This window comes from Equus asinus, chromosome 22 (assembly GCF_041296235.1).
Source record: "Equus asinus isolate D_3611 breed Donkey chromosome 22, EquAss-T2T_v2, whole genome shotgun sequence".
NCBI lineage: Eukaryota > Metazoa > Chordata > Mammalia > Perissodactyla > Equidae > Equus > Equus asinus.
This window is the reverse complement of record NC_091811.1, coordinates 63155973-63168391: the sequence shown is the minus strand read 5'-3', so window position 1 is coordinate 63168391 and position 12419 is coordinate 63155973. Positions and strand designations below refer to the sequence as shown.

The 12419-nt window shown below is 35.0% G+C and overlaps 1 protein-coding gene across 6 annotated transcripts in view; it reads right to left on the bottom strand.

Annotated features, from left to right (window-relative positions):
* MON2 (MON2 homolog, regulator of endosome-to-Golgi trafficking) overlaps positions 1-12419 on the bottom strand; it is a 106813-nt gene that overhangs the window by 40341 nt on the left and 54053 nt on the right. For all 6 annotated transcript variants that reach the window (XR_011497108.1, XR_011497107.1, XM_044756342.2 and 3 more), the window contains 5 exons: positions 7777-7878; positions 6305-6415; positions 5306-5481; positions 3200-3362; positions 1468-1761 (listed from right to left, as the gene is read on the bottom strand). Coding sequence is in view for 4 of the 6 variants with exons in the window: in XM_044756342.2 (XP_044612277.2) it covers positions 1468-1761; positions 3200-3362; positions 5306-5481; positions 6305-6415; positions 7777-7878 (846 nt within the window). In the remaining 2 variants the exon portion in view is untranslated. The remainder of the gene's footprint in view (positions 1-1467; positions 1762-3199; positions 3363-5305; positions 5482-6304; positions 6416-7776; positions 7879-12419) is intronic.

Genomic DNA, 12419 nt, shown 5'->3' with positions numbered 1-12419 from the left:
ACATCTGGATAGAGGTTACAACTGAAGCTTCAGCACTAGATGAGGGTGCTTGAAAAAAATCAAGCAGAAAGCGGTTGGGACTTGAGGAATGTTTACATTTAAAGGGTACATTCAGAGGAAGGAATAGAAGCAAAGAAAATAAAATAAAAATTGAATAGAAAAGCAGGTGCATGCTGTGAAACAGAAGCCAAGGGAAAAGAAATTTCAAGAAGAAAATAATCAACAGTATTAAATGCTACAAAAAAAAAATAGTAGAATAAGGATTGAGCATAGTGCAAAAGACTTGGCAATCAAAAGACTACCTGTAGCCTATGAACAATTTCTGTGGTTCTCAAAATAGAGCCAGCAGCATCAGCATCACCCAGGAGCTTCATAAACATGCAAATTCTCAGGCCCCAAGGGGGGTATCAGAAACTCCGGGGGTACAGCGGTGGTGGCTCAGCAATCTGTGCTTTAACAAGTATTCTAGGTGATTCTGTTACAAACCAATGGTTAAGAGACTCTGAAGTAAAATAATCTGGAAATCAACTTACAAGGGATAAGAAAATGCAGGGCAGGTGAGAAAGAAAAAAATCACAAGAATTAGGCAGCAAGCTTAACAATGAAGCTGTTTGAAAGGAAAACAGGAAGCAGAGAAAAATATCAGTTTGTTTTCTGAAACAGGAAGGGACACTCAAGCATGTTTCTGATGAGGAACAGTTAGGGGATGGAGTTGAAACAGAAGACACAGGGCACCAAGCCTTCTAATTATTTTTATTAAGGAACATATATTATCAATTTTTTAAAAAGACATTTTGGGGTCTTTTTTATTAAATTGAAAACATTGTTAAATACAATTAAAGTTCACTATGCTGTCTATTGTCAAACTTACTGATTTCAAAAATTCACAAAAGCAGTGAAAGAATTATAAATAGAATTTTTTTCAAATGGAAAAGATGGAACAAAAAAAGAGAGCCTTTTAGCAAAGAGGGGACCCTCAATAATAAGCTGCTGATTTTGTAAGAAAGTTTAAAAAAGATGACAAGAAAGAAAAATTGAAAAATGAAATTGTGTATTTAATGAAGAAACATGTAAAATTTACAATTGGAGGTTACTTCTGTTTGGTCAGAGTCTGCAAGTAAATTTCATTATTGTTGATATTCTTTTATTTATAAAATTCTCATTTGAGTATATTATATTTGAATTACATGTAGTGGTTGAGCAACTCCTGGTTTTACAACTTGGGAAAACGGGAAAAAAGAGAAAGGCTAAGGCAGAAATCAGAGACAGATTAAAAAATGAGGCTTTTAATATTTAATTTGTTCTGTGTGAGGAGCAATTTAAAATACGACAAAGCTAACATTTTCTGTTTTGTCAAATGCAGAAATGCAAGGAAATTCTTTAAAAACTAACAGGAACGATTTTAATTTAAAAAGTATATAAGCGTGTCTCAATTAAAAGCCGATACCCCAGGCTATTTCACAGTACCTTCCAAATAACAGTGTGCCACGTTGAATGCTGTAATAACGTTCCATGTGCACCAATTGTTGAAAACAGAGTCTGCCCCGCACTCTTCCTCACGGCAGGACGGGGGTCCACACACAGTTCACCCAGTTTTGCATAAAGACAGAGCCACAAGCAATCGAACGGTGGTGCAGGGTGGAAGGGCCGATTTAAAACCACTCCTTTCTCTTCCGCCTGCTTTTGCTGTGCTGCCTCTTCCTTATTTAATTCTTTTTCAATAATTTCTCCTCTTTGAAAAAAATAATCTGAAATATTCCACTAAAAAGCAAAGTAGAAAAATATCACCGTATTAACAGATTTTATTTCAAACACGTAAATAAATATGCAACACATGGTTGTTTTACCTTTCAGAATAAAACTTTTTTTAAAAAGTACTTCAAAAATCCCTAGTAGAATGGCTATGAAAACATCTCTTCCTCTGTTAAGTGTCTCTATCTGATTTCAGGAGAACTGGGGGGAACAATCTTGTGCTAAAATTAATATTTCAAAAAATTTTTATTATGAAAAATTTCAAGAACATACAGAAAAACGGAGAATCCATCATGAGATACACAGAACCTAGATATAACAATTGTTGACATTTTGTCATATTTACTTTCTGCCTATTTTATAACCGCTACTAGATAAAGGCTTTAAAAAACATAACCATGATACTATTATCACCCCAACAAAATTCTTAACAATTCCTTAATATCACTTAATATTTTGTCATTTATACGAGAGCAATTACTATCTCCAAACATATCTTCTGACTTCACTCTCAACCACAGTAATATATGTGAATTAAGGAGTATTATGTCAATGGTAAAAATGTAGAGAATCCAATACCTGTGAACATAGACATAAAATAAAGGGGGTGATATCCAGCAGTAATTCAATCAACAGTGAATTAACCAACGACTCTTTGGGAGCAATTCTATTCACAATATGCTTACGTTTTTCCCATGATCAAATTTTTATGTAAAATATTAAGTTATCTAGCTTGTGAGGGAAATTTAAGTCTGACTTTAAAAACTTCTAATATACATTTAAAATAGTCTAAATAATTGCCTTTAAATAAATTTATATTGGGTACAGCTCTCCATACGTTCACTTCATGTAATATTAGCAATACTCTAACTTAAATTTTATTACTTCTATATTCAAGATGAGTAAAATGAGCTTGAGGTCAATAATTTAACAATTAACAAGAGGCAGACAGAATTAAAATACATGTATACCTGTTTCCACAGTCTAGGGTCTTCTACTATCATATGCCATCTACTAATAGCTAATAATAACTCCTATTAGCAGTATTGACAAACTACAGGACTGTGAAATGGTAAAGCCTTTTACTGAAGCTTTATTTACATGAAAATGTTGCTACTAAAATAATATTGAAAACCAATTAACCTTCAAACTAGAGTCAACTGACTACTTCTGTGTACTATTACCTTTTTACTAAATCCTCTCATAACAAACCTTGTAAAAGCCAAATTTCAGCTCAATATATCAAAATTATTCCAAATAATCTGCTATTAATGAATTATTTTTTAAATGATGTCATTTAACCCTTCATGCAAGATGTAAGTTTAATACTTAAAAGACATTTAAACAACTCCTAAAGAGCCAAAAGCATATTTGCTTGGCATTCATGCTCAGCTGCATAACAGTGACTCCTAAATATTCTCATAAGAAAGGAGGCAATGACACTTACTAATAAACCTATGGAAGTTAAACTAATATTAAGTTCTTGGTTATGAAGTCCAAAGCTGCCGGCAACATCTACAACTATCTGCAGGCAAGTGCAAGGCATTGTTGGTAGAAAATCTGTCACAACCAACTGAAGACACTGGAATGCAGTTCGTATCAAGGATTCTCTGAAAAAACAAAAAGAAAAGAAATTCACACTTAACGCATTTAAAAGATGTGTAAGTAAAAAATACATACCTTACAATAATTTGAACCAAGCAAAATTTTACTTTAAAATTAGAACAAGAAAATCTTTCCTAACATAGATCCAATACTTCAACATTTACGTAAATGTAAAAAAAGATATGCTCACTTAAAAAATTAGCAAATAAAAATAAAGAACCTCTCAAGCATAAGAAATAAAAAACAGTAACTTTTAAAAGAGGAAAAGAAAATATTTATTAATGCCATATTATTTATATTTTCCACCAAGTAACCTAACAAAACTTAGACATTGAACGAGAACGGGAAATTGGCCACAGCTACTTTCTCACCACTGTACCCCAATAACTAGGATTGTGCCTAGCACATGTGAATACACACAATTTACTCAGTGAATGAAAATGAGTTTCTCATTCTTTCATATTTATATCTTATTTAAAATTCTACATCTAGTCTGTAAAAGAAAAGAATTGAATTTCAGATGAAGAGAATAAGAAGTATTTGCCTTTGGAGAGAAATTCTGGTGGTGAAAAATAATAATGAAAATGAATTATAATAGCTAACCCTTATTGAGTGTTTACTATGCCACATACTTTTAAGTGTTTTACAGATATTAATTAATTTCATCCTTATAACAATGCCCTATTTTATACATTGCATTGTAGGTTGGGAGAAGAAACCTCAACTTGATTTAAGCCATAGCTGATCTCCCTCTATTTTAATCATCTCAATATTTTGTAGTATTTAAGTAAATTTATTACTGCAAATATTTAAGAAAAATTAATTTTCCATAATAGTCACAAGAATCTCAATCATGTAAAATTCCTAGTCATCAAAAGAAGACAGTATGAGTCCTGCTACAGAATTACAGTATAACCAAATGTCTGCTAAATATATTGCAATGTCTTACCTTGAAATTTAAAAGTCCATACATTTCCCCCAAATTTACACTTCCATCTGTATTCCCTATTTAGTTCATAATACCCCCATCCACTAAGCTGCCTAAGTCAGAAATCTGGGAGTCATTCCTGATTCTATTTGCTATTTCTCCCTTTGCCCCAAGAGTCAATCTGTTAAGTAGCTCAAATCATCTCCTCCTCTCTATTTCTAGAAAGTACTGCAGACTCTCTCATTTCCCATCTGCCCATGCTGCTGCCACAGTGATACATATCAAATGCATATCAGATTACATCATTCCTCTGCTCAAAATCCTAAAATGCCTCCCAAATATATTGAGGATAAATTCAACTAGTTTGTAAAAGCACATAAGGGCCTTCATAATTTTGGCTCTGATCCACTCCAGACCCACTCCACTCTCACCGGAGTCCTATTCTTTTGCAGCAGAACAAACTACTCTCTTACTAGGACCCTACTATAGGGCTTGTTCCTTTTCCATAGGATTCTACTTTCAGAGCAGGAGCTATTTATCTGCGTAATCAGAATAACTAGTAAGCATAGTATTTGGAAGACACTAGGCACAGAATAAATGTTTAATAAATGAACAAACGAATGACAAAAGTCTCTTAAAAGCAATTTCTTGGACTTCTTAATATATGCAGAGAAGTCAAGTCCTAGATGTTAATTCACACCATACCAAATATTTAACAAAACAAAACCCAATCTTTAGATGTGTTACAAAATTCGTTAGACTGGTGCATTTATTTTATTCTAAGAACCTTGTATTCTTGTATAAATGTCAAATAAACAGCAATTTTTCCATCCTTCCAAAACAAGGGTGAGCCCTAATAATTCACTATGACCACTCGGAAGTAGGGTTAAGAAAAACTATTCTAGATCTTAGACTTAAGCAGGAAGGGCATGCACAAAAAATCACCACTACCGCAAGATTTGAGGATGAATTCTCTTTTTATGTTTTATCACCTTTTGGATATTCATTTGAAACACTTACCCTTGATCATTTCTGATTGCTCCCATGACTCCAAGCACTAATGGCCATCCAGGCCCAAGACTGTCTCCCTGACTCTGCAGAATCTGCAACACACATTCTAATTGCTTGAGTCGGATATCTGGATGATTAATACTGGACATCTCCTTTAACGGGTTCAATAAAAGCAACTGCAGCCTCTGAAAGGGGGCGAGAAACTAATTAGGAAAAGAGGCCCCAAAAGACAGGAAGGCTTTGCTGCTGCGTTTTAAGTTTAAATTCATCCCTACTCAGACTGTAATGGTACACAGAAACTTTTCTATTAAACACTAAATATGATTTCTCTAACAGTAATCAGAATAGATTTCTTTTGTCCTCTGTCTTTTTTAAAATAAGAGAAAATAAAAATTAATCTTTAACATGTTAGATTTCAAGATAAACGGAGAGTGACTTTATGTTAAAAGATATTACAGACCCATACAGAAATGAATCTCACTAAAGGAAATACATGCATATATATCTAGCTATATTTGCAGAGACGGAAACAACTCCCAATTTCTAAAATTACCTTTCACATATATTTAATGTATATAACATGTATTTAAATTTAAAATTCTCAATACTCCAAAAAAGTGAATAAGTATGATAGACGTTAACAAAGATGATATAAAACCATGAGATCAACATGTTGGAGAGTAAAAAAGCACTTTGTTCTATTCCTTTCAGCATCTGAAAGCACTTGCTTCATTTTCAACTTTCTTCTCTCTAAGGATTCATTTATTTGGTTCAGTGATTGAACAAACATTTATTAAGCTTACACACTGTGCAAGGTATTAAGCTGGAACACTGAGGATATAGACAAGAGTTTTCTTTTAAAAAACTTAACTTGTAATTGGAAAAAAATATGAAATCACAAAAAATTTAAGCTCTATAAAGAAATAGATCTTTTCTGTTCATCATTCTATTCCATTCTTTTTTTTTATTCTATTCTCTTTTCTCTTTTGAGAAAACGAGTTTTTTTACCTGGTTTTGTGAAAGTGGAGGATCATGGTTAAATGTTAATCCTGCTTTAATAAGTGAAGTTAAAGCTTCTGCTCCCCATTCTCTCATTCGAGAGTTTGGATGTTGGCAGACCTGCAGGTACACACATACGATGAACAAAAATTAAATATCTGATTTGTATACTTAACCTATGTATCATACATTAATTTCAGAAAATAAAAATTAAAACACTACAGTTTCTGTTCTTTCACATTTTGAAAATTTTATCAAATGTTCATCAACAAGCATTGAAGAAAAATATTATATCCAAAATGTAAGTAAGCTTACCTTCTGAATAAATGGCAAGAGGAAGCAATAGAGAGACAGAAGATAAAAGATGAAACTAAATAAGTCACAGACAAGAAAGCACTTCATAAAAGTAAATGATGTCACCAGAGTAAACAAAAGAAGCAAGCTGATATTAAGGTTCCTAATTAGGTCCACCCTCATAACCAAATACTGTGCTAAAATTTTTAAAACTTATTTTTTTGTCATTTGATGAGAATGTCCATAATAAAGAAATCTGCATACATCCTTTAATTAAATCATAAAAGTAATTCCAATAAAATGGAAAAATAAGAAAAACACAAGCACTTTTTTTCCTTATTAAGAATAATACCTTTCTCATGCTACTAAAATAATACAAAATGATCATGGTAACCTAAACTGCACAAAAACACGTATACTGACGGAAGCAGCTGTTATTAAGCAGCAGCTAATTATTAAGAATCATTCCATGGGCCAGCCCAGTGGTGCAGCAGTTAAGTGCACATGTTCCGCTTCTCAGCAGCCCCGGGTTTGCCGGTTCGGATCCTGGGTGTGGACATGGCACCGCTTGGCACGCCATGCTGGGATAGGTGTCCCACATATAAGGTAGAGGAAGATGAGCACAGATGTTAGCTCAGGGCCAGTCTTCCTCAGCAAAAAGAGGAGGATTGGCAGTAGTTAGCTCAGGGCTAATCTTCCTCAAAAAAAAAAAAAAAAAAAGAATCATTCCAACTTGAATACAAGAGAATTCAAATCCAGATACAATTCCCTGGCACTGTCTCTAATTAATGCTAGCAAAGAGGTTTTTCTCTTTGCAGAAGAGCTACCTCAACCACAGGAAAGGCATCAAGGAGCAGTGTTGACTAACTCTCAGCCCCACCTGCCTTTAAGTTTCAGAAGCAGCTGAAACTGAGGTGCTCAGGAGACTGTGAAATAAAAGAAAGGGGTCCCAAGCTAAAGGCTGAAGGAGACTTTACCCATTTTCAGCCATAAAAAGCAACCTATTCTTCTTCACCAAAGCGATTACTGTAAAACTTTAGTCCCTGATAGAATATACAGATATAAGCACAATGAAAAAAAAAAGTTAATGCTGATTTTTCATATAGTTATCCTGAGTCATTAGTTCACTGTGTATGTCTTTATTCTTAACAAAAATGTAAATACAATAATTAAGAAAAAGAGGTTACCTCAAGTAGATGGCCAGTTAGAGGTCTCCATAGAATTTCTATTCGGTGCATGTTAACTAGACCAGTTTCTAACAATTTGGCAACAGCAAAAAGAGATGGTTCCTAGAGAGAAAACATACTGCATTTTGACACTATAAGGAGAATTTGATACTTCAATGTAAATAAGACTGAGAATACTCTGAAGAGCATGACTATAATTTGTATGTGATTAGTTAGTATAAAGTCAGGAACAAATATAAAAAACTTTAGTTATCATGAGATAAGCTTTTCTGCCCACCCTCAAGTATCCAGAATAGCTCCTAACTGGAAAATTTGGTTAGGAAGAGAACGTTTTAGCAGGAAAAGAGTAAAACCTCAAAAATTATAACAGAAACAGAATGGCTAGTCTTCGGACCAGAAGGAAGAATTCTGGTATGGACTGAAGCGTGTTCCCCCAAAATTCGTACATTGAATCCCTAACTCCCAATGTGATGGTATCTAGAGATCTGGCCTAGAATGGGGTAACTAATGTTTAATGAAGTCATAACTGTGGTGCCCTGATATGGTAGGATTAGTGTCCTTATAAGAGGAGACACCAGAGAACTTGCCAGCACTCACTCACTCACTCACTCATTCATTCATTCATTTTGTCTGTCTCTCTCTCCCTCTGTCTCCCTCTCCCCTTGCCATGTGAGGACATGGAAAAAAGGCAGCCATCTTTTAAGCCAGGAACAGAGTCCTCACCAGAATCAACCATGCTGGCAGCCTGATCTTGGACTTTCAGTTTCCCCAACTGTTAGAAAATTAATTTCTATAGTTTTTTTTTTTTTTAAAGATTTTATTTTTCCTTTTTCTTGCCAAAGACCCCCGGGACATAGTTGTGTATTTTTAGTTGTGGGTCCTTTCAGCTGTGGCATGCGGGATGCCGCCTCAACATGGCTTGATGAGCGGTGCCATGTCCACACCCAGGATCCGAACCGGCGAAACCCTGGGCCGCTGAAGTGGAGCACGCGAACTTAACCGCTTGGCGGTGGGGCCGGCCCCTAATTTCTGTAGTTTAAGCCACCCAGTCTATGGTATTTGGTTGTGGTAGCCTGAGCTGACTAATATACATTCTTATTAGTGAAGTTTTCAAATGTCCAGGTTTTATGCGTGAATGTCAAGAAGTGTGAAAAAAACAGAAAGGAGATAGAGACCAGGAAAAAGAAGTATGAAGCCAAGAGTATGGCCGAGAGCAGGGCTGTCAGTTTAGACACTAACTGAAAAGTTGCAGAGAGAGAAGACAAACCCCTCTCCTCAGTTGCTGGCATTTCTACAACAGAAAGTGAGTCAGTGTACCTCATATACAGTTATATTATTGAGCACTTGTGTAGGCACCCTAAAAATCTTAGGGTAGAAAAATTAATCATTCTAGAGACAATACGATAGAGTGGTTAAGACTGATGCCTGTGAAGTTTTAAGTGCCTGGGATCTCATCTCAACTCTACCACGTAACAGCTATGTAACCTTGAGTAAGTTACTCAAATTTTTTTAAATTTGTAAAATGGAGATAATAATGAACAAAAATGACCTCATGTTAGAAAGTGCCCGGCACCTAAGTCCCCATAAACGTTGCCTAGTATTACTTCCTCGCCTTCTTCCTCCTTCTTATTCTAACAAGGATGTACAGAGGAATCATGTAGCATTTAAAAGAATGTATACGTGTCCAGGCCTCATACCCAAAGATTCTTATTCAGGAAGCCTAGAATGTGGCCCTGACATCTGTATTTCGTAAAAACTCCATAGCCAACTTTGATGCAACAAAAGTTAGATCCACAAGTGAAGTGGTTAAGAGTGGAGCTCTGGAATGAGACATTTGTTGTTAGTGTCATCGAGTGGATTCTGACTCCTAGTGACTCTGTGGACAGCAGAGTGGAACCTTACCCAGTGTTTTTGCGCCACCTTTTCACCTTCTGGTGCTCTATCACACAATGCTCCATTGCTACTCATAGGGTATATACATGGCCAATTTTTTCTGAAGTAGGTGGCCAGGTCCCTCTTGCTAGTCTGTCCCAGCCTGGAAGCTCTGCTGAAACCTGTCCACCATGGGTGACCCTGCCGGTGTTTGAAATCCCGGTGGTACAGCTTTCAGGGTCACAGCGACACCCAACCACCACAGTATGACAACCGATGGACAGACAGGTGGTGTGGTTCCCTGACTGGGAACTGAACCCGGGTCACAGCTGCCAGAGCGCCACACCTTAACCACTAGACCGCCAGGGCTGGCTGGAATGAGACACATGGGTTCAAATCCAAGGTCTACGAAATACTTAGTAGGTGACCCTAGGCAGGTTACTTAAGTTATTTTCATATTTTATCTGTAAAAAGGGGATGCTATTACTGAACCTTACAGAGTTGTTTTAAATAATTAAATAAAATAATACAAATTAGTGCCTGGCACATGGTAAACAACGAACAACAGCTGTTTTATTATTTTTGTCATTGTTATACTGAACTTGGTAATATGGCCACACAAGTATCATCATCATCACTGCCAACAAGAAAGCATTTTCAAGCTTTACCGTCAGCTACTTCCTCAACACACAGCACAAATTTGTACACTAAAAGCCAAAAACGAGATGACTGGTCACTTTAAAGCCACACCTAAAGAACACTGATGTACACATCTTTAATCCCTAGAATATTTAACTCACTCAGAACAGCTGACATTGATAAACTTTCTTTAATGTAGAAAAATATAAAAGTTTCTACTTATTTTAACATCTCTATATTTATAACAATTTTATAGAAAGTACAACTGAATAACAAACTGTTTTATGCTTCCATCTTAAGATATTATTTAATAAAATGTATACTTGAATACTTTTATAAACTTTCATTTCCATTCCATATTTACAACTTCACTTTACAAAATTAAATCCTAAAATGGAAGGTGTGAACCCATTCTCAGGGAAGTCAACTCCATTCCAATGTATCCATTTTCTCAACATCTGTTTCCTCCAAGCCTCCTTGAAGTAGTGCATCCGCTCCTATCACTCTCTTGAAATTATATTCTTCAAAGTTAACAATAAACCAATGATAACCAAATCTCTTATTCTCTCTCTCTTTTTTTTGTGTGTGAGGAAGATTGGCCCTGAGCGAACATCTGTACAAGTCTTCCTCTCTTTTGTATGTGCGATGCCACCACAGCGTGGCTTGATGAGCGGTATGTAGATCTATGCCTGGAATCTGAACTGGCAGACCCCAGGCCACCAAAGTGGACTGGATGAATTTAACCACTATGCCACAGTGCCAGTCCCCCTATTTTTTTCTTAATCCTCATTGATCTTGACTTTTCACAACATTTTTCTCTTTTGCTATCCATGAGTCTGTCCTTTCCTTTCCTATCACAATCTTACCATTCCTTCAATGTCCAACTCCAATCACACCAATTCACCTTGATTAATCTTTATTGATTTTAGTAGAAATATGTACTCAAATCATCTTATGTAACAAGGCACTAAGGATTCAGAGAATAAGTCTCATATCACTTAATATCTATACTATTTATTTAGACTCTTATACCACCTTAACTGCCACTTAACCATGAGCCAAGCGTTTACGTGCTCTTTGAAAGTAGAAATCTTATATTTCATAGCAGTGTCATGTACATAGTAAAAATCCTGTGCTTGTTGAGTGAATACATAAATTCTCAAGACATTACCATATAAACTTGCTTAAATTTCATTTAGGTAATCTATTAAAAATATTATAGTTTTGTGTTAAGAATTAATCTTTAAAATGCAGGATTATTGAAGATATCAAGAAACTGATTACTGCACTCTATTTTCTATTATCCTTGTCTTGATTTAGAGTAAACTATAATATATATTTTAAAACACCTGCATGTCCATGTAATTCTGTAGCAATATGCTACACTATACAAACTCTGCCCTAATAGGATCTTTTTGGTTAATTTTTAAATAAGTCACACGAGTCAAGATGAAAGCCACAGTAGACAGAATTATAATTAAGGTCTAGGCAGACAACATAATTTTGGATCCTACGGTTAGACGTTAAACAAGTTACTAAGCAGCATTCTCTGCTTTTTAATTATGTTCTGCATGTCTTCGCTTATTTGCAAATGGTCAAACTATATTTATTCATTTTAAAACATAGAAAACATTTTTTTAAAAATAATTTCCACAATCGAAATAAACCCAAATATTCCTGTGTTTTCCAAGTATAACAGAAAATGATATTTTGAGTATAGAAAGAAATGTTCTTGAATTTCAATATTCAAAAGAACTGTCCTAGTCAATCAGTCAATGAACAAAGCAAAAATTTAATGTTCAAGGTAGGGAAAACCATTACCTTCATACAGAAATGATTAGCTCCTTATTTTCTATCTCAGTGAAGGCCAGAGAAACTGAGACATATATTCCTTGATTTAAATCTTGTATCGCCCCAATCATAAATTGCAATTTTAAGTACTGTCATGACATTTTATGGAACTCATTTGTAAATGTGGTATTGCATTTTTCTTTATAACAATATTTTTTAAAAATATTCGGTATAAGAGAAATGGACACAATTTAAAATCATAATATATATTGGTACGTATCACAAGCCAAATCATGTCCTCTTCACTCCCCCTTCAACAAATAACAAGCATAAATGGTAAA